This window comes from Camelus ferus, chromosome 1, assembly GCF_009834535.1.
Source record: "Camelus ferus isolate YT-003-E chromosome 1, BCGSAC_Cfer_1.0, whole genome shotgun sequence".
In the NCBI taxonomy this organism is placed as follows: domain Eukaryota; kingdom Metazoa; phylum Chordata; class Mammalia; order Artiodactyla; family Camelidae; genus Camelus; species Camelus ferus.
This window is the reverse complement of record NC_045696.1, coordinates 96,464,297-96,487,026: the sequence shown is the minus strand read 5'-3', so window position 1 is coordinate 96,487,026 and position 22,730 is coordinate 96,464,297. Positions and strand designations below refer to the sequence as shown.

Genomic DNA, 22,730 nt, shown 5'->3' with positions numbered 1-22,730 from the left:
AGGAATAAGGCTAGTTACTAGGACACATCCTTGAAATCCTAGACGCTGCAAGTGACCTACAGATGTGGCTTTAGGTTTTTCGGTGACTAAACTGCAGACGGGCTGGGTAGGGAGGGGATTGAGACAAATAACCACAATTCTTTGGAAGAAGAGCAGTGAATCTAATACCAGGATCAGAAGGAAATTTCTTTAAGAATCCTTCCAAAATAGGCCGCTCTGTGGATGTGCTGGAGGACTGCGTCCCAGGCAAAAGGCTGGGAGAGCTGCCGCCTTGAATCCAGTGGCCGGGTCTCGGTAAGTTCATGGTGCATCTCCTGCAACAACTCGGGGCAGACGTGCCCAGAGTCATCCCTACCGTTCTCTTCAGCAGACCTTAAACCCACGGAAAAGTGTGGCTATTGATCCTGCATGTGTTTCATGAGATAAAGAAGTTGAATGTGATTCACAGACTTGCTGGAAAGAAGGCAGGAGGGAGATAAGAAGGTTTGATATGAGCTTCTTGCAGAGAAATGTAAACATGGTCAGCAATCTCTGCTCAGGCCATTTTGCTCACCCAGCTTTTTATATACGTGTGGGTTTGGCCAAAGGTGTAATGTGATGTGGGTGAGGAGGGCCAGAGAAAGGACAGAAATAGTCTCTCACGTTAAAATAGAAAGAATAAATCGAGAAATGAAACCGATTTGCCTATTCTGTAGAAATCATCTAGAGTGGCTTTTTTTTTTTAAAGGAAGTACTTTCTGTTCAGTCAACTGGGATATCTATGAATGAGATAGAGAAGAAGTTAAGCCATGTCTCCATGTCTTTCTCTCAATGTGTCTCAAAGTCTTTCTCCCTCTGATTTTAGAAAACAATAAAATAGGTAAGAAATTGCAAAGGAAATTTCATCAGTCATTACAAGGCAAGAAATGATGCTAAAAGATCCCTCAGGGTGAAGATTAATGTATGGGGTACAAAATCACCTAACCAACCATGATAGGTCATTTTGGGGTAACTGCCAAACTCACATCCTCCTCTGGGAGACCTCACACACACACACACACAGAGGCACACTCACACACACGCGCGCACACACACACACACACATATTTGTCCTCTGTACCCTGCCCCTCCCTGCAGTTGTGACTCATCCTGACTTCAAGTTTGTGGAGCAAAGGATGGGCACCTGATCAAGGGCATCTGATGCAGAGGCTGGGCTGCATCATTCTAGTATTTGTAATCTCTCTCTCTCTTTCTCCCCCATCTCTCCATCCCTCCTGTACCACACTGTGCGCCCCCCACCCCCCACGCAGCCTCTCTCATTGGCCCTGGATCTTGGGGATAATGTAGATCCTTTAGATAATGTAGAGCTGGAGTTTTCTCCCTCATGCTGTGAAAAAACAAAGAAATCTAGTGTGCAGAGAGAGAGGAAAATGAATTAGAGGCATAGGGACAAACAGGAGCCAGAGGCATGTGGCCTTAGACACACACACGCACACACACACACACACACAGAGGAGAGGGTAGGAGAGAAGGGAGGGGAAGGGCAACCTTGGCGTTGCAGGCTTTCCACCTGATCCACCTCTCCCTGGGGCCCGAGTGCACGTGCCGCCCTCGTGCACTCATGTGATGGAGGCAAAGGTGTGTCTTTCACGTGGCTCTCTCTCTCTCTCCCCCCTCCCTGTCTCCACCAGGCATTCTTGTTCTCACTCTCTTGCTCTTGGCTTAAGATGTCTTAAGTGGGGTTTTGTTTCTCATGTTAAATGCTCCCTGACCCAGATATTAAGTAAAATTAGGAAGATTTCTTTCCTTTGAGAAAAAGAGTAGAGGATTGATATGGCATGAATATGTTTTATGTTTTTATATATTTATATATTTTAAAGAGGAAATAGCATATTGGCAGAAGTGGGCGGGCTGCTATGAAGTTTGCTAAAATGTGAAAAAAAATACGAAGCCAAGAGCTCCCAGTTTCATGTTAGTGTGTGTGTGTGTGTGTGTGTGTGTGTGTGTGTGTGTGTGTGTGTGTGTGTGTGTGTGTGTGCACGTTGAGGGTGGGCAGTGTTTCCCTGGTTCTGTTGGCTTTTCTGCTCTCCTGTGCCTGAGTCACGCTTTCACTTCTGTACTGCAGACACCTCTGCCCAGTCCATGTAGCTGCACGTAAACTCTGGGGACTAAGGTGAACTTAAAAAGTGATGTTAAGTTCAATAGTCACTAGTTCGAGGGTGAAACAGAGTCAGAGACATTCATGCAGAGTAAGTTTGCTTTTGAATCCAAACTAGCTAGAAAATTCCTAGGGCTGGGGCTGGGCAGGAAGAGGAGAGACACCTAGATTCAACCTAGAATCTCTGCTGGAGGAAGTACCATCTTTTTCAGCACTGTCTCATTGGGGAAACTGAGGCAGTCATCCTCACTGCTGTCCAAGAGAAGCCTCAGCTAACCACAGGGAGCACGTTTCCTGTCAGTGGACTTGGCCCCAAGGCTTTGCTCAGGACTCACCTGACCCAGGACTGTGGAAGAGCCCTCCTCCAAGTGCCCTGACCCCTCAGGAGGGGCAGTGAGGGCAGGTAGTGCCGTGGAGGGGAAATGGCTGCCTGCCCAAGCACGACCCACGTGACACCCCAACCTGGACAGGGATGGGAGCCCCCCTTTCCTGGCTCTTTCAGATACGTTAAAAAAAAACTTCAGTTTTTAACTAACAGTAAGTACACAAGTCTTACACCATTTTGTGAGAAATGAAACTCTAGGTCAATTGTTGATTTGGAGGCAATTTATATAGTTCAGGAATTTCATCGGATTAGTCAGGTTTTTTACCACAAATTTTTAAAGCTCTGTCTTTAATAATAAATTGAAGCTTTAAAAAGAAAATAAGGATGGAGAGGCTTGAAAGACATTTTTCTCTGCTCTCAAGTGAAGATCAAGAAAACATGTTTTTCTCACGCCCTCCATCCCCTCTCCATCTTCAGTGCCTCACGCACAGCTAGATCCACTGTAGACGCAAGATAAAACCTCTTTGAATGAATGAAAAGGGGTTGATTCATTGTCATTTGGAAAGAATCCTGAAGGACACCAGCATAAGCAAAAGTATTTATTTACTCTTTAGATATTTATGCAGAAAATTCACTCTCTGGTCTTCATTTCAGTGGGTGAGGAGTGATGTGGCTACAGGGCTGTGGCTTCGGGAAGGGCGGTGGCACAGACAGCCACTCAGGGCTGGTGGTGGAGGGCGTCCCTCGCCTCAGGTTATATTTCAAGAGACTTAGTGTCTCACTGGCATGGAGCGGAACTTTCCTGGAGAACAGGGCTTTGTTGGCGAGGCTAAGATAGGATCAAATAACCACCCAAACTCAGTGGCTTGACAGGAAGTTTATTTACCACTCTCGTCACCCTCCAGGGCAGGTCATGAAGCCTGCCTCTGTTTTGCAGCCTCGCCACCTGGATGCCGTGGCTTCCAAGGCTGCAGTACCAGGGGAAGACAGAGCTGGAGGATTGCATGGGAGGGTCTTCATCGCCAGGCCTGGAAGTGGCATGGGTCCCTTCAGCCTGCCTCCTGTCTGTCCAGACTCATTCCCATGGCACCAGCTGCAAAAGAGCCAGGAAATGTGGCTTAGCTGCGTGCCACCGAGGAACGTGGTGAGAAGCACACGGCATTGTCTGCCACAGAGCTGGCGAGGAAAGGGGGACAGCAAAGGAGCAGGGCAAAGGAGGCGCCTGTGTGGCAGCACGTGAAGGTCTACGCCAGCTTCTCTAAGGGTGTCTGGCGAAGATGTGCGTCAGACCCTGTCCTTCCTGTGTGAAGGGACACTCATCATTTTCCTTGGCTACATGGAAGGATAGCAATTTAAGGGCAAATCTGTGAGCTGTGGCATCCTGGAATGTGTACCTGTGAATTAGGTGTGATACCCTTTTTTGCACTAGGTAAAGTCCATGCCGAATTGGAACCCGAGGAGGCTGCAATGATAGGGCGGGTGGCTCCTGTGCCCTGAGACGGTGTGTCTCTGGTGGGGCATGGGCTTGAATTACTCGAGGGGCCCAGCCACCTCCTTGGTGCCCCCCTTACAAACAGCCTGGAGGAGAGAGGGAACAGAGGCTAGCAGAGCTCCCGCGGCTCTCACTCTCCTCCCGAATTAGACTGATGGCCACAGGGGGCAGAGGGGACTTGTGCTCACTGAAGGACACAGCCAATTTGCAACTCATTTTTTTTCCTTCCAGGTGAGCCTAAGTCCCTCAGACTAAGATTGTAGTAAAGAAACATGTTCCTTCAAGACATGTGCCTTTTAATTGCTGGGTGGCTTCCAGAGCACTGTAGCTATCCCCTGGGGTCTCTGCAACCATCGTCTGAGACTGTGTTTTAGGGCTTGCAGGGGACACTTTCTGGAGGTTTCTAACATGGACAGCCAGTCGGCTTCGGGCTTATTCAGACATTTCAAATAGACCAGTGAGCCCCAGCTCTGGGTGTGACACGGCAGGTATGTCTGGGCATCTAAGGGGGTGTGGGGGGAAATCACAAAGTCTGTAAATCAAAGTATATGTTTATTGAGTTTGCATTAGCATTTTTATCAGCAAGAGGGTGTTCCCCTGCAGGGGAATTTCATCGTGGATGCCAGGGCCCCACACCTACCCAGTCTTTCTCTGTTTCAAGGAGCAGGTATCTATTCTCTAAACTGACCAGGCTCTGTCCCTTGTCACTCGGAGGAGGGAGATTAGCTGCTGAACCAGCCTTTGGCCCTGAGCCGTGAACCATGATGAATGGGGGCTGAGCCCCAGCGTATCACCAGATCGCACCCTGAGCGCCCAAACAGCACAGGCTTTTAGGATCTAAACAGAAGGGATCAGGGGCAGCGAGGCAGTGAGAAGAACAGTGTGGATGGCTTGGAACCCGTCTTGAAGCGTTTCTGTGACAGCCACCCTTTTTACCTCTACTGGGTCTTACTGGAAGGGGAAAGGCTGAGGAAAATTGAGAGAGAGGTTAAGCTCCCTGCTCTCCACCCAGAGTCTCTCCCTGGCTACTTGTTCAGGTTTCCATAGGTGGATGACTGGGCCCAGTGTCCATTCTAATGGCAGGCCAGGGTCTCTCCCAGCTGGTGCACCCTGACGCTGCCAGTGTGGGCCCCTCCTCCGTCCACCAGAACGGGGAGGGGCAGCCTCCCCGCCTGGCCTCTCTCTCTGCAAATGGGCCGCGGGAGAGGCGAGGGATTACCTTCGGGTTGTGCAATCTGTGAGCCACCAGCCAGACTGATGAGCCTTGGATGCTTGTCAAGTGACATGAGAGCAGCTGCTCTGAAGGAGCAGATGAGACCACGAGAGCAAAAGACCTTTGTAAATCGTAAAGTGCTTGCAGAGGGAAGGCGCCCTGCGCGCTCCCCAACCCGCGCGTGCCCCGTCTGCGCGGCACTGCCGCAGGCTGTGTCCCGAAAGGCCTGACTTTCAGGGCTTCTTGCCGTTCTTTCCCACGGCAAAATAAGCTCTGATGCTCTGGGGGTGAAGGGGTGTGCCCACACCGGAAACGAGCACCCGCCCGCCCAGTCGTTGTGTTTGCCGCCCCAGAGCCAGCAGGGGGCCCTGCGTCCCCATGAGAACCTGAGACCGGGGCTGCCACCTGGGGCGATGACTGTCATTCCAGAGCCTCTGGTCCCCACAGAGAGAGCCACGGAGAGAGTCCTGGCCACATCCTTCTTGGAAGGGTTACTCGCAGGCCACGTGGGACAAAGGGTTTCATCCAGAGGAGAGGGGGCAGCTTAAGTGCTCTCCTCTGAGGGCCCAGAGGGTATCTTGTCTTATTTGTGTGTATGTGAGCCAATTTGCAGGGACCAGCGTCCCTGCCTCTACTTCCCACCAGTTTGCCCATTAGGCTGTCGTTGGATGTTCAGCTGCTGCTCTGAGTTTTCTCTTTGTATAGAACGGAGAATAGTCAGGGAGTTGTTTTCTAAAGAAGAAAGCTTGGTGTTAGATGTTTTTCAAAACTTTGAGGAGAGAGAGAGGTGGGGGGTGGGTCAAATGGGACTGTAGGGGCCTTCCGGGATCTCAGGCCGGTTACCCGTGGTGGTGATGCTCCTTGTGCTTTCCTGCCTTTCCTAGAAGGAGCAGACAGGACCACGAGATGTTTCTGTACTGAACTGTTTTGTGAAGACTTCCAGAACTGGGCTCCACTAGCCCTTTACTGGAACGAGCATCCTCTTTATCATTGGACTGACTTGTGGTCTTCTAGAAATTCTCCAGCTGTAATATCTTGATTGAAGGTGGAGAGACTAACATCTGAAAACAAAGAGTGTGTTCTGATGTCAGCCTGTGGGCCACAGATCACCTTTAGGGCATGTTATTTCTCGGGTATACAGTTATTTGCTTCTTGTAAATTGTTTCAATAAAGAAAAAGAATTTTTTTTTTTTTAACACTAGCACTTGCCAAACCTCTCATATGGGGGCTAAGTTCTGGACAGCTGTGGAGAGGGACCTGGTATGGTGGTTTGTTCTCAGCCATTCCCTGCCTCTTCCTGACTGCTTACTTGACGGCAGCAGATGGAGGACAGAGGAAGGGTGAGTTCCAGATTCAGTTGTGGCCTTTGGTCAGCTGCAGATCAATTTCATGGGTAATTCAGGGGAAAAAAAGCTACTTGGGTCATGCTTTGTGATAGACTAAAACCCAAGATGACACAGTGATACCATCGTAATCCCAGAATGTAAAATAATTTTCATAATTGGGAATTAGTGCTCGAAGACACTAAAGTTAGAAGCAACAGCCCCAATGAGTCATTTTGCATCCAGTTTACTAGAAGGAATCATTTTTCATGATTTCTCAGTGGTCTCAGCAATTATGTCTGTTAAAAGCACCGTGTTTCTTCTTTTTTCCTTTTAGAGGCTTACAGATTTTGCAGATCCATCCAACAGGTATGAAGAATAAGACAGTGCTTTAAATGACTTTTTCAAAAGTACGTTGCTATATTTTAATCAATGCTCATTTAATGCACTATCATTTTAGGAAAGTGATTCCAGCTCTGTTTTCCGATATCTGTGGCAACAAATGTGTGGATATATCAGAAATAGTATTTGTTTGTATTAAAAATATATTTCCCCATGCCTTTCAGTCCCTCCCTGATGGAGGAGGCATTTTGCGCTGTGGTGTAGATATGAAGTAACAGTTTGTCCATTCTAGTCAAATGACTTGAGTACCCAGGCAAAGCAATTTCCTACCAGGTCAAACAACCTTCCAGAGCCTTCCTTCTGCTCCCTTTACTTTCCAACCTGTACCCTTAAAACATAGTTTGTAAATATTGTCACAGAGAGTGGGGTGCTTTAATTTGTGAATCTAAAAGGATGGAGAGATTTAACCACATCCAGGTGACCAAAGCCATTCTACTCCCTTACTGTGAAAACCACAGAAATGTTTGCCTTTCAGTACATTAGATCCGCGGCTACATTAGTTGTCTCTGTGTCTTTAGATTTTGCAAAAGGAAACTGAAATCCAGCAAGTCGTATTAGAAGCCCATTCAAAAAATGAACAAAAAAGCAAATGAAAACCACCCAGAACGAGGTGGTGTATTTTTCACTTTGCGTTTTGTAGACATACGTTCCTTCTTTATAATTTGCAATTTTTTCTGAGAGGTGGTGGATTTTCACTTCAGAGGCAAACAGTATCGTGACAAGACAGCCGCAGGAGCCTGCAACAGAAGGAACAAACAACGTGTTGGGACAAATATTTTCTGATTGTAAGGGGCAGGGAAGAGGGTTTACATGCAAACTAAAGAAAACCTTTTCCTGTCACCCTCATTTGCATTCTTCTGCAAAAATAGATTTCAAGTTTGTAATCATGAGCCTAATTCTCCAACCAATGGGTGGTAGTGCCTGGGTTATGGCTCTGAGTAAGAAGACTCATTGGGGGGTAGAAGCAAGCTGATCTTACAAAGACTGGGAGATGCTCCACTTTGCATGATGAGAAGGCTGAATTGCTGGGCACCTTAAAAGCACAGTGGTGGAATCAGGCTACAAAGCAGCCACTGCTATGATGTGGCTTCAAGAGAACCAATTTCTCTGTACTTCACAGGTCATGCAGGAGAAATGCCAGTTATCCAGCCCCCTTGTGAAACACCCTCGGGCTTCCTTCAGAAGGTTGCATGACTCCTCCCCCTCCTCCAGCTCCCACCTGGCCACAGCAGCCCAGAAGTGTCCCTGAGCAAAGGTGGCGTCGGATAAGGGGTTGAGGGGGAGAGTGTCTGTTCTTGTTTATACCAGAACTCGGTTTTTACCTGGGTGTGTTTCTGCTTTGAACAAAGTCTGTCTACACTGGTTGATTGAGAGGGCCTGGGATGTAGGGGCAGGAAACTTTCCTTAAAGTATGCAGTTTTAGGGGCCTGCACTGTCTTTTCTCCATCCTCCCTCCTGTGGCTGATATATGGATGCAATGGCTGGAGCTCCAGCAGACATTTTTGGACCAGGTGGCCTTAGAAATGGAAGCCGTGTATTATAGAAAAAGAGGAATCTTGGATATCAGACACCTGGAGCCACTAAACCAGCTCTGGACTTCACCCTCTAGGTTCTTATGTGAGAGAATAGTAAACACCTATTTAATTTAAGCTATGATTGTTATTTCCCCCTCATTTATCACTTGCTGGTAGCCTAATCTAATCTTAACTGGCGTGGCCGTGGTCTGGGGAGATCTCTGCATGACAGGGGCATGCTGTACTGAGTGGGGCCTGGAAACTCTGCTAGTCCCTCTCTCCCTGAGGACGGAGAAGGGGAGCCCCCCAGGTGGGTGGGTGGCACAAGGGGCAGAAGCAGGTGGCCAGAGGGGCAGAGGCAGGCGCACCGTGGGTAGCCAGGACCCCAAGGGCTTCCACAGCTACGGTTGCATCCCAGGATGCCACCATGGGGTGCTAGTTAGTAGGAGACTTGCTGAGATGGTTTTCTGACCTTGGTCAAACCAATTTGGGTTCAAACCCTGGTTCCTCCACTTGCTATGTGAAAGTAGGCAATCTTAACCTGCAAGTCTCAATTTCCTTGTGTATAAAATGTGGATAATAAAGATGATTCAAGATTTACATTTATGAGAATGGGCACATATAAATGCTTATTAATTGGTAGCTTTCCCTATGGTTTTTAAGTTTTCTTTTCATCTTGCAAGTCCTTATCCTCATCCCTTACTTCATTCACCCCACCTCACACCAAGGAGAGCCTGGACTACCTCGGGTAGGCTGCCCGCAAAGAACTTATTACAGAGCCTGGTTCCTCCACATGCTCTCCCATTAGGTTTATGACTCCTTGAGGAGGGGTAAGTGCTTTTGCCGTCAATTACGGTTAATTCAAATACCCTGGGAGCCACGACATAGTGGCTTAAGTTCCCATGCATTAATTCAGTCATTCATTTATTCAATTAGACTTATTAAGGGCCAAGCATGGGAATAGTGGTGCAGATTTCAACATTAGAGAAAAGGCATATGGTTTCTGCTCTAACAGAGAGTATAATCAGGCAGGGAAATCAGATGAGACAATTACAAACCAACCGCAGTGAGTGTAACAGTCAGGGGGGTGTAGGTAGCTATTACTGAGAGGGTGGGCAGCATCATAGAAGGTTCCTTGAAAGCAGCTGAAGGAAAAGTTAGCAGAGGGGGGCTGGATTGTGTGGGGAGTGCATTCCAGACACGAGGCAAGTGACAGCCCCCATTCCTTTCCCAAAGGCTGGCTTTGGGTTGGGGTAGAGACTGGATCAGGTAGGGCAGGGGGTGGGGCGGGGGGAGCAGGAAAGGTGAAACTCCACTTCTTCCAGTAGAATCTCACCTAGGACTGGCCCACCAGCTTGTTCCTCATCATCACCCACCTCTGAGTAATCAAATGATACAATATTCTTGAAACTTCACTTCTCAGCAGTCTCAGAGAATGTTCCTTAATTTGTCTGCCTAGTTTTGTATTCTGAGCTTAAAACCAGAGCTCTCCCCTGGCAAAACCGTATTATTCCTTTATTGTTAGAGCCAACAAAAAGGCTGCGATGCTGTTTTCTCTTTATCCTTTATTTGAAAATTGTGGAGAAAATGCCATTGCTTTTACTATAAGAACCTTCTTTGTGTGAGGAGATGGCGAATTTTAGACAGAAGCAAAATACTGTATTTCCTTCGTGCTTGATAGGGAAATTCAAACTCGGTTTCCTTTTTCAAGTTGTTAAATATTTTAAAGGTACGACTTTGTTAAGGAGACAGCGTCATAGTGAGACTTCATTTCAAATTCTTAAAAGTCAGAGTTGCTGGGGTAGTAACTTAAGGCCAGTAGCGCTTTGCTGGTGCTAATATTTCAAGCGTGCAGACTCCCCGAAACAGCACACGATCTAGCGGTTGAGAGAACGGGCTGTGATTCCTCTCTGGATCCTGGGGTTGTCCCAGAGGTCACCTTGGTCATTTCAGAGTCAGAGCATGGAAACCCAGCCCGCGTCTCTGCCAACCCCTCAGGGACTGCTAAGAGATGTGAGGGGAAACAACTCCGTGACTTTAGAATGTTTTTGCTTCTGCCTGTCTGTGGCTCTAAAAGAAATGAGGGACTACAGGTAACTCTTTATGGCTTATGGGCCAAAAGATACCCAGGAAGGGCCTCTCTTTTTGGCCTGACTGCTGGGGACGTGGAGAGAGGTGTGTAAGGGATGTGAGTGATGGTGAGAACAGGGCTCAGCCCGTTTCCAGTGTAGCCCTTAGACCCCAGTAAGGGGGACTCCTGCTATGAGTCCCAGATTTAGAGGGTCCTGCCCTCTCTCTCCTGTTGACACCTCTCCCCATGGGATGAGGAATCCTTGAAGTCAGTGGCATGAGTCCATCTGAAGTCCCCAACCCACACTCTAGTCTTTACTCCCAGGACCCAGGAGTTTCCTCCCCACACAACCCTGAGCACATTTCCTGGGTTGGCACAGGCATCTCCCTGGGTTGGTCTACCCAGGGATGGATTTGGATCTGGTGTTGCCCAGCCCTGAGGCCAGAGGGTGGTCAAGGAACCACTGTTTGAAGGGCACGGTCAGAGCTCGGATATGCAGTGGAGCGTCCACACGTGTGTGCCTGGGGCCCTTTGCGGTGTGGGCGGAACCAGGCACGGGAAGAGAAGTGAACAGGCAGGGGCCGCATCTCCTCCCATCAGCACATTTGGGTGCGGAATTCCCAGGGCTCAAAATTCTAAATTTGAGTCTGGCCTTCCAGATCCTTACAGAGAGATGTTTATCAAGGGAAAAGGACCAAACAAGTTTTATTGAATAGCTTATAACTTTTAAATCTTTAGACACGTGGCACGTGGGCTTGCATTCGTGCTCTTTCTTGCCCGAGGCCTCAAAGATGTTAGGATCGGGTCTGCATGCTGCCTTCCTTGGCCCAGTTATCCATGTCCACCAGGAGCCCAAACTCAGCCGGGACCTCTTGGACAGATTCCCCACATACCTGACCAGCACTGCTGCAGCTCCCAAGAAAGGTTTGAGTACAGCAGATTTAAGAGAGCCTGCCAAGCCTTGTTCAAGCTAGAATTTGGTATGTAACCAGCACCGGACCCAGCTTTTGCTGCTGGGCGTCTTATTCAAAGACGAGCCACTTTCCTTTCACTTGTTTGATGTCCCCACCATCTGGCTGGTACTGTAGTGGGTTTTTTTTTTTTTTTCCTTTTCTTTTTAATGACTTTGATGACTGAGTTAATTTCTGTCTGAATAGGAGAGCTGAGTTATAGGGCTGTCACACCATGAATTATCAGTCAATTAACAAACATATGTAGTGTGCTAGACACTGCACACTCAGGATTCTCCTCTGGCAGCTGTCTGGGACTGCAGAATTGGGCACCTCTCCCCTCCAGTCCTTACAGCATAGGGAAGGAAGGGCACAGCCAGCAAGAAAGCTGCTTCTTCATTCCTTGGTGACCCCTGAGGGTGACTATGCTTTTGTGAGTGGGAACATCCTGCCAGGATCCGTAGAAGTCCAGGGTACCATAGGTTTTGGTAGAAATGTGTCCTCAAAGGTGAAAAAAAAAATCTAGAGTATTCTCCTATTATCACTAAGATAGCATTTGGGAAATAATGAATTCGAATTTCAATTTCACTTAAATGAATGGCCAAGATTTCCAGAAAGCTAACATGTCATCTTTAAACTCTCTTAGAGAGGGTGAGGGGGGAGCAGAATTTGCCACCCCAAAATATACCACTTCAACATATTGATTATTTAGAAGTAAAGTTACTTAAGAAACAGCTAGTGCAAGAAGGACAGTCTGACCCTCTTCTGTCTCCCTGAAAGCAGGAAATAAATTCCCCGTGTGGAGGGTACCCTCCCCGCACCTGGAGGGTGGAAGGCATCCTTATCACCAGAGATAAGGCATTCATGACCGAGATGGCTGTATAAACAAACCTTGTTACTTCTTCACTAATTTACTACCCAAAGCCCAAAACACTTTGTCTTGTCAATTTTTCACAAATTTATTATTTCTTTGTCTGAAAGGGATAAAAATTACCTGCTTGGGTCAATTCTTGGAGTCTCATATTTTATGAGCTCCTGTACACGTATGAAATTAAATTTGTTTTTCTCCTGTTAATTTGTCTTAATGTCAAGTTAATTATGAGGCCAGCCAAAGAACCTGGAAGGGAAGTGGAAGTTTTCCTCTCCTACAGTGACAACTATTGGAGGCATTCTGTTTCCTCTGCAGAATGATCAATTGATCAATTTCGTTCTTTCAGGAGTCTTGAGAGATGACAAATGGGGTCGGAAAAGCCACAATTTTTCAGATGTAGATGCTAATTTTGTGTGAAATTGTGTAAATCTCACTAGAAAGTTCGTTATTATTGGTCAGGTCTCCAGCAATGATTTCTTCTTTAACTGGAAGCTACACCAGTTCCAAACTGCTTTAGAGACCAGTGGCTACCATGTAGACAAGTAAAGCAAGCTAATACCTAAGAGTAAATGTTGAGGTCGTCACGGAGATGATTTGGTCATGTGTTTCCAAAGAGCAGGTGCGGATGAAGTAGACATCAGCTGGATTCAGCTTTCCCACTTCCTTGTCTGTAACGGGAGAGCTGAGGGGCCCACATCTTGCGAGTTTTGCAAATGTCATTTTAGTGAGAAGGGTGATTTGTGCACAGAAGATATGCTCTTAAAGCGTGATCTTTTTCTAATTTGAATTGGTTTTCAGAAAAGGAGACTGTGACTTGTTACTAGAAAATATGTAGAGCTGCTTCTGTTTTATTCCTTTACTCAACAAAGACTTCTTGTGCGCTTACTGCACTGTCCTGGCCACTGGGGATACAGCAGTGAACAAAGCAGCCAGAAATCCCTATCGTCATGGAGCTCCCAGTGGTACAGACAGTGGTGAGAGAGGCAATAACAAAATAAATACATTCTGTCGTCTATCAGGGCATGAGATATATTCAGGAGAATAAAATAAAGCAGGGAAGGGGGTGGCCAGGGGAGGCCTTGGGGAGAAGGTGACACTTTAGCGTCTCTTGAAGAAGTCAGGCAGTGAGAAGGGAGATACTTGAGGGGAAAAGCATTTCCCACTGAGGGAACAGCGAGTGCAAAGGAATCGGGGGGGGTTAAGTGGAGAGAAGAAGAGAACCAGGCAGAAGTGAGGCGTGTTTGTGCGGGTTTCTGGAGTGGGCTTTGGAGGAAGTAGCAAGCACTTGGGTTGTGGCACTAAATGAAACAGAGGCAAGACACATGTGCACATTCTGAACAGGACAGGATCTCTCTGCAGTTGTGATAGGACGACATTGAGCATCTCCTGGTTTGTACCAGGTCATGCACGGCTGGGCCTTGGGCAAAGCGGGGTAAACAGTCCCGCTGTGTCCTTGCCTGAATGCCCTGGGGTGCACTCCGGTCACTACGGCTCTGCCGCTTTGGATGCTGCCCTACGTATCAAAATTCCTCACCTGTTACCATCATGAGCTGGCTAATGTTGCTCCTCTTTCTTCTGTGGCCGTCTTTCTAAAGTTTGCACTGAGAAACTGGTCAAGTATTTCCGTTGGTGACTTTTCCCACCCCCAGTCCTCCCCTTCCTCAGGCTCTGTGGCTCTAATGCCTGCATGTTCCTGTATGTCTTTCTCAGACTCTGAACAACAGCTCCTCCATAAGGACTGAAGTGGAAATAAGTTGCAGACTGGTTTTCACTACCAGTTGCAGAATAATATGCCCTCGACTTATTACAGAGGCCAGAATATTATTAAACATGTTTCATTAAAATATGAAACTGCTCTGTGACGTAAGCATTCTTTTGTTTCTTACTGCTCTTTATTCTCCTGTCTTCCTCTTTCACGTATGACTGTGCTTATTTATGTTCCATGCCATAGTTGTAATTAGCATAATTAATTATGTTCCTATTAGGAACATCCCCTTCTTAAAGAAAGGCAGTCATTTTCTTTGCTTGTTTTGCTTGGTATAATTCAAACATGATGCTATATTATAAGAGAAGAAATTTTCACTAAGTCCACATTTTGGTGGTTTTCATCACCTCCAAAAGGCCTGAACCAATACATCTCATAGCCTCCTCTGAGCATATACACTGAGCTGTCTCGGATATGCTACCATCGGTCCCTGGCAAGTCTTCCATGTAACCTGCTCTCTGACGTGCGCACCTGGGTGAGAGTCTGTGAAACTTCTCGCATGGAAGGTATAAAAGGCATACCCTCATACATCAGTGCTCCAGTGGGAAACCAGGGGTCTAGTTGCTTCTACCCTCAGCTCCTCTATTTTGGCTCCCTCTCTTTCTCTACCTCCTTAATCTGAGTATGTCTCCCTTGCTCTCCTACTGTATTATAAACCTGGAGGGAAGTTTTTTTCACCCTGTTTTCCATTCTGCCTTCCCCTGCGCCCCTCCCCTCCCTCTCGTTTACTCTCACAGGTGGCTTCCTTTTCACAAGGCTCACTGTTGACCTGTACTCTTTAAATGTCCCCCTCTTGTAGCCTCTGGGACACCACATCTCACTGATTTTCCTTCTTCCTCTCTGGACATGCCAAGTCAGGGTCTTTTGCTGGCTCCTCCACCCAAAAATTAACTGATGGTGTTTTTCAGGGATTGGTCCTAGGCCAGTTTTTCTCTACATTCTCTTCTTAGATGATCTCATCTATTCTCATTGCTTTGAATAATATCTGTATGCTGACAACTCCTAAATTTATGTCTTTTGTCTAGACCTCTTCTCTGAGCTCCAGACTCATCTATCTGACTGTCTACTTGACATCTTCTCTGGAACATCTCATAGGATCTCAAACTTGACATGCCCTAAATAGAACACTTGATTTCTAATGCTAAGCTCCTCTCCCCACCTCTTTTTTGCCCTGAACTCTAAGCCTGTTTCTTCCCTGTCTTATTCATCCTGGTTAATGCCACCACTGTCTACTCATTGCTTAAGGTACCTGCAAAACTTTTTGGATCCACTTTCAAAATGTTTTTAGCATCCATTCATCTCTCTTCATCTCCAGTGCAATAGCCTAGTCTTTCACCAAATATTTCTTAAAAGGTAAATCAGTTATCAGACCTCTCCTTAAGGTCTTTCAAAAGCTTCTCATTGCAATTAGAGTCAATTCTAAAAGACTTACCATGGCTTTTGAGGTCTGGCATTAACTGACGTCAACTGATCACTCTAATTTTTGCAGGATGGGGTGGGATGAGGACCGCGTACCCTCCAGCCACACAGGCCTTCTTTCTGTCCCTACAGCAAGCTGGCTTTTTTCTCAAGCATCCCCACGTGTGTTTTCTTCTCTCCTTGGGAAGTTCCCTGAGGGTCCTCAGCTCCTTTGTATCTTTAGAACTCAGCTACGTGGCGTAGCCTTCACTGACTACCATATGGAGACCTGATCTCCCCTCTCCTTCATTCTGTATCACAGTAGCCTATTTATCACACTTACTGAGATTATTGTGAGCTCGAATCACTTATGTACACTTCTGTAGACTCTCTTACTAGAGTGTAGGCTCCACGAAGTCAGGACAGTGTCCTGTTTTGGTTGTGGTATCACCAGTACTTCTCATAATGGCTGGCACCTGGTGGCACTCAGTCAGGATTTGTTGAATAAATGAAACACGTGCACCCAGATCAGTGGTTCTTGACACTGGTCACACAGAGACTCCAATTTAATTAGGATGGGGTGGGACCTGGCCTCAGGATGTTTAGAACTTTCTTCCAGTGATTCTAATGCACAGTCTGGGAAAAGAATCACTGTCCAAAATGAGCTAGGAGAGACCATTAGGATGTTACTAAAATCCGAACTCGGGGGAAAGACTTCTCAGACGTAGTTTATAATTGGCAAGAGGAGAAAGAGCAAATTAACAGGCTTGAGTGGGTTTCGTGGAACAATGATGCAGCAGAAAAGTTACATGACGAAGGCGGAGGGATATGGACCAAAGTGGAGGCCGTATGAAGTGCAAGGAGCTTCTGGTCCAGGAGGGAGGGCAAGTGGATACAGGGCAGTAAGGACAAGCAGGCTGTGATGACCGAAACCATTGCTGGCCTCATCCAGAGGGTGGCTTCCTTTCCGTTCCTCCCCCCGGGGTCTGGCCTGCAGCACACTAGGAAAGACAAGGAGATGCTCCCAGCGCTGTTGCTCTGGGCAGCGTGGAAGATCCCTGGTGGACAAGCAGGAAGAGTTTTTTCCCTTTCCTTCCCACCATCTTCATGTCCCAGGATGCCATGCCTTGGGTCCCCATCTAGCAGGGAGGTAGACAGCCGAAGAAATGGCCCTGGAATGGTATCAGTGCAAGGAAAGGGGGCATCGTGGGGAACCCAGGGGTGAGTGTAAGGAGAAGAAATAGGAGGAAGGAGTTTTTCTCTGCTGATTGTGCGGGAGGCCACCTGGGCAGAGAAATGGGAGGAAACTCAGTGGAAGAGAGCTTCTGGTGGGGGGTGGTCTCTAATGTAATGTGATTTAGGAGGACACTAAAGGAACCCCTAATATAGGCCTCTGAGCGTGTGATTCATTGGCTTATGTTCAGAGTGTGATAAGGGCTGTGAAACCCCCGCCCTCCCAAAAGTGGGGTTTAGAGCTGGGGTCTCCTTGAATATCACAACTCTAGGTAAACATTTCCAAACCTCCAGGGGCTTCTGGGCACTGTGTGTGGATTGAAGGGAGATGAGGTAGTTTGTGATTTAGGAGTGACCTGCTACCCCTGGAGGTCACAGTCAGTCCTTCTGACCCGCAAAGATGTTTTGTCATGCAGTTTTAAAAAAATTGTTGAAATTTTGGTATTTAAAAATAAGAATTTAGGGCTTAAAAAACAAAACAAAAACAAAACACAGATGATCTGGAAACACCAGGCCTTTATCCTCTGCAGGACACAGATCTAGAACTGGTTCTTCCTTTCCTTCCTTCATCCACAAACCTTCACTGAGCACCTGCTTCTGCAACAAGTTCAAAGATAGAAGAGCGACAGTGTAAGCACAGAGCCTGTGTGTTCCCGCATCTATTTCTGTGCTCAGGTTTTCTTTGCCTTAGCCTTGGCCAAAGGCTGAGATAAGATCTGGGACTTGGATTAAATTCTGTATCCTCTGAGTCATCTCCCTTTTCAAATAGCGTTAGTTGGGTCGTCCGTTAGAACTGTCAAATCATTTGTCTTCCAAATGGGCTGTTCTCAGTTTCCTGCAGGAGCCGGAGTGTGAGATGGCCGTGCCAGTTAATAAGCTGTTGTGTCTCAGCGTCATGCCGGCTCTTCTTTTCCCTACTTGGCGATGCTGGGTCCAGGCTCCCCACACCCTGGCTCTGCCTGGTCAGCTGCTTCCTGGGAGGCTCTGCCAGTGGAGTGCACCTGGTGAGCGAGGACCCCCGGGCAGGGGAGGAGGGTTTGACTGGCTTTGCCTCAGGGTACCACCATTCCTGGCAGCAGCAGCTGGGGGGTTCCTGAGCCCTTTCCACACTCCCAGAACTGCCTCGTGGTGTCACGTGACAGCGCTGTCTCCTCAGGGTACAGTGCCACCTTCTCTTAGCCCTAAGGATGGTGGCTGCTTTCTCACATTGCCAAATCTGAGTTGCCCCAGGGTCTCCTTTTTGTCTCCAATGCCTGTTTAATCAACCCTCTATAGCAGGGAGTTCTCAAACCTGAGCTTATATTGGAATCACCTGGAGGGCTTGGTAAACCCCAGATTGTAGGGCCCTACTCTGGAATTTCTGGTTCGGAAAGTCTGGAGGGAGGCCTGAGAATTTGCTCATCTATCAAGATCCCAGGTGAGGCAGATGCTGCTGGTCTGGGGACTCCAGTAGAAGGACCACTGGTGGACATTGTGTTCCCTCTGTTAAGGCAGCACGGATTCTGTGGTCTGGCTGGTCCCTGGTTGATTCAGGGGCCTTCAGGAAAACAGCACACCACCCAGGGCCACCAGGTTGGTTTGGTCTGCTGGGTGGGGGTGAAGTAATCCCCGTACCCACTTCGAACCTGACCTTCCCGTGAAACTGAATCACCATCCTGGTCTGTCTGTCGGCATCCTGTGTCTGTGCTCTTGCCCCTCTGCCCTGATTGCAAAGCCCTGGCCTTCCTTTATCTTACTCTCTCTGGCTGAGTGCTGCCGTCTCTGTGGGCCTGCCCTGCTAGTTCCATCCCATCCGAATTTTGATTTTCTATACTATGTTATATAAGCAAGCAAGTCAACATCTCCTTCTGGCCCTGAGTTTTCAAGTCAGCGAACACATATTGCACTGTGTACTGTGTACTGTGTACAGAGCCTCATGCTGGATGATTTTGCTAGAGATAGAAAGATGAGAAAGATTTAGACTCTGACCCCCTGTGGTCATCATTTTTGCACCATTGAAAACTATTATTTTCTTGTGAGAGATACAGAGAAAATCAGCAGAACCCGCACTAGAGGGAGAACTGCTTTAGTTGGGGAAATAATCTGATTAGCAAGATGTAGGTGGGGTGAGACCCCAAGAAGTGTGCTCTAGTGATAATGGATGGAGGCCAGTACACTGCCTTCTAAGACTAGTGAGCGCCCATTAACTACAAAGGGGCTTTGTTTTGTAGAGAGGGAGCTATGCAAGTTTGTGGCTAGAGTTGAATTGTGCAGGGGGAAGGGAGGGGTGCAAAGAGAGAGGAGGGGCCTGGGGCCTGGCAGCCAAAGGGCAGCTGCCGAGTAAAAGGAAAGAGTCTAATATGGATTTGCAATCCACTGTTGGCTGGTGTGTGTTGTATTCTCTCTCCTCTCTCCATGAAATCATTAATAAAATTACTTGCTTCCCAGGAATAGGACAAAAGCATTGAGTCTTTTTGCACATTTTGGAGTAGGGTGAAATCAATGACCTCCCGTCGAAGAATGGCTACATTTGAGTTGTGTAGACACTTTTGATTTTCTCATCTTTCTTTTTCTCCTCCTTGTAAATATGTGCTAAGCACCCTGTGGCACTGACTGGATTTTAAATGCTTTTCCATCAGCCCTGGTTAGTGAGTAGGATGTGTTTATTGATGCGCTTAGAGTTTTCCTTGTCCAGATACACCTACCGTTAGGTTACACAAAATCTCTTCAAGCTTGAATATGGCAACTCATGTGTGGGTGGGACACTGGCCCTTTAGTCTTATTTGATGGCTTTTATTCATTTTTTGGATTATGAATAAATAAATGCATATTATGGAACATTTGGAAATACTAAAAAGTTTGAGAAAAAATGAAAATCACCCATAATTTTCCTTCTCAGAAATAACTACTACCAACAAAATAGACTCTTTGTCTGCATATATATATGTATTTTTGTATATATGGAGGCTCTCTCTATATATATGGAGAGTATAGAATATATATTTATATATAAAATCAAATTGGATTCATCTTTATAAAATCTTACATACTGCTTTTTTTCACTTACCTTTTTGATACAAGCGTGTATCCTTTTGATTACATCTTCCAAAATATTAATTTAATGCCAGCATTGTGTTCATTTGAATAAACTACCCTAATACATTTACTGAATTCCCTATTGTTGGATAATTATATTTCTCTCCACTTTTTGCTCTTGTAAATAATGCCACAGTGACCATCCATGTATATGTATTTTCGCTTTACATTTGGGTAGGCTGATAATCTTTTACCCATTGAAAAACCCATTTGGCTTCAGAGGTAGAATTTTATACTCACCTGAAATGAAGCTCAAAAGATACAACCCCAGTGGACCATGCAGCGTTTCAAAGGGCTTGCCGAAAGCATTGTACATGAAGAAGGCTGTCCCCACCAGGGTTGAAACGATAAGGATCACGGAGAAGAGAACTACGTTGACGTGGATGCTCACTGGGATCGCTTTGAGCAAATCTGGGAAAACTGAAGATAAAACAAAGATTAGAAGAAATTTCATCAGCGGTCATCTGCAAGTGTAATTTAAAAAATTAAATCCCTTTTATTCTAACTTCAAAAGTCACTAAAATCCTTCTGATGAATACATTCTCACTTACTCATTTACAAAGGATTTACAAAAAGGTTTAAACATGAGATTATTTTATAAAACTCACCAGTAAAAACTAGCAAAGGGGGAGATTTGAAGGAATTTTTCTTTTTGCCCTCGGTCATATGTAATTACTTAAATAAACAAGTACTGTCCTTAAAACCCAGAACTCTACATTTTGATCACCAAACTTTTAATGACATTTCTCAGTAGTCTTTTTTTTTTTTTAATCTATTTTAACTTGTAATGACATTTTCAGTTTGGCGCTATCTGGAGGAGTTCAAATAACAGGAGGTTTTTGTATTTCCTTTGTGACAAAAAAAAAAAAAAAGTTTCTAGTCCACACCAAGATTAAGAATGGGGTATTTTCAGTCAACTTCAATATTTTGATGTAGCACAAGCTGTGGGAAAATAATTTCTGGTGATACAAGAAATTTTTTCCGTTTAGAAAACATGCCAAATCTATCTCTAAATTTTGTGTTCAGGGCAAGTTTTTCTTGCTTGCAGAGGAAATGAAATATTTTAGAAATGTGGTATTTCTCTTATCTGGTGAGGCATCAGTATGCTTAGCATCAGCAAACCTGGCCAAACCAATCTGGAGAAATTTACTTCAGTCCACTTTAGTTTGCCAAACTTTATTGAGCACCTACTGTGTGCCAGATATTGTTCCTGGTGCTAGAAAAGAACCATAAAGTAAGATAGACAAGGTGCTTATTGTCTTGTGGAGCTTATAACCTAACAGGAGTTGACAGACAAATAACAAGTGAACAGATGAATGTGATGTTTTACAGACAAAAGTGGCCACGGTCAATTTCTTGCCTCCTTTTACATACATGTCACTTCCCCTTTAAGAGGTAGGATTTATTCCTCAATTTCCTGGAACCTGGGCTGGCCTATGACTGCTCTGACCAGTGAATATGGCAATAGAAGTACATCGTACCCATTTTAGGCTATAAAAGGCCCAGCCATTTCCACTTCTTCTCTCTTGGAGGCTTGAGCTGCCCGGGAGGATGTCCAGTTGTCTGCTGGAGAAGGAGGCCACCAGCAGGAGCACCGGGGCACCAGACGTGGGAGGGAAGAATCTTAGAAGTCTGGCCCAGAAAAGCCTCCAGGTGACTCCAACCCCAGCTGCCATTCAGCCGTAACAGTAGAAGAGATCCAATTGAGAACTGTCCAGCTGAACTAATGAGTTTTTGTTTTAAGCCCCTGAGCTTTGAGGGGCTGTTGCACAGTGATAAGACACTTTCATGTAGTCATAATGCTATGGAGAAATAAAACAGGGAAGTGGGACTTTGAGTGATTGGGTGAGTGGACAGAAGTGGTCAGGAAAGTGACACCTGAGCTGACACCTGAATGTTGAGCAGGAAGTGGCTGTATAAAGATCTGCGGAAGAGCAGTCCAGGGAAAAGGAACACAACCTGGGCAGGAGTGAGCCCGTGCGGGCGGCAGTTCCTGGTGACAAGGCAGAGGTGGAAGTCGGGTTGCTGGGCTGGGGTCAGATTGTTGCACCTGCTGGATCCTGATCTGTCGACCACAGTAAGGGGTCTGCTTTTATTCTAAATTCATTTGGAAGCTACTGGAGGGTTTTAAGTAGGAGAGTGACACGATCTCCTTCATGATATAAAAAGATCACTCTGGCCACTGACTAATGAGTATAAAGGGGTGGAGAGAGGAGGGAATCTGGGAAACCTGGTGGGGCGGTCAGGGGATATTTACAGAGGTAAGATATGGGGATGTGGTCTAAGGTGGTAGCAGTAGAGGTGGTGAGAGGTTGTCAGATTTGGAACATATTTTGGAGATGGAAGATAGAGCTTATTGAAAGAAATCACGGATAACTCCTAGAGTAACTGAGTAAATGGTGATGCTGTTAAGTTAGATAGACGAGTGGGAGGAGCAGGTTGGGCATGGGAGTGGGAAGTGATGCAGGAGCTGTGATTTAGGTATTTGAAGTTTGAGTTGTGTAAGATATCCAGGTGGAGATGACATGTAGGACTTACGTGTCTGGAGGTCCAGGGAGAAGGCGGAGGTATCTAAGGAGGTGAAACTAGGGTCAGGAAAGTAAGGCGCCTAAAGCAGATAGGGGAATTTAAGGAGACAGTCACGCTCTGGGGCCCTAGAGTGAATGTCTCTTTAAATTTTATGTCCTAGGTCCCTGAATGGCCTCACTCTAGTCTGATCCTGGTATTTAAAGCCAAGGGAATGGCTATCACTTATGGAAAAGCTGTAACGAGAGGTGAGAAGGGAGAAGAGAAAGAGAGCTTGTGAGTTGGGAGCAAATCCATGTCCAGGGCCACAACACTGTACTCCTGGCCGTGTGTCAGAAAGCAACCAGGTGAGGGAGTTGCACCGAACAAGGGCTCAGAACAAACCCTTCACCACTGCTAGATACAACTAACTATGTACGTACATACGTAAAACATG

At 46.4% G+C, this 22,730-nt stretch overlaps 1 protein-coding gene across 3 annotated transcripts in view; it reads right to left on the bottom strand.

Annotated features, from left to right (window-relative positions):
- Positions 1-6,520: 6,520 nt before the first annotated feature.
- Positions 6,521-22,730, bottom strand: part of CLRN1 (clarin 1) — a 36,393-nt gene continuing 20,183 nt past the window's right edge. Inside the window, exons 2-5 of one of the 3 annotated variants that reach the window (XM_006189099.2) lie at positions 20,009-20,188; positions 18,981-19,005; positions 10,828-10,841; positions 7,363-7,628 (exon numbers count right to left, since the gene is read on the bottom strand). In XM_006189099.2, coding sequence (XP_006189161.1) covers positions 7,363-7,628; positions 10,828-10,841; positions 18,981-19,005; positions 20,009-20,188 — 485 coding nt within the window. Of the gene's footprint in view, positions 6,542-7,362; positions 7,629-10,827; positions 10,842-18,980; positions 19,006-20,008; positions 20,189-22,730 lie in introns of those variants that run through there. The other 2 variants (XM_032486413.1, XM_006189098.2) reach the window with 2 other exon arrangements.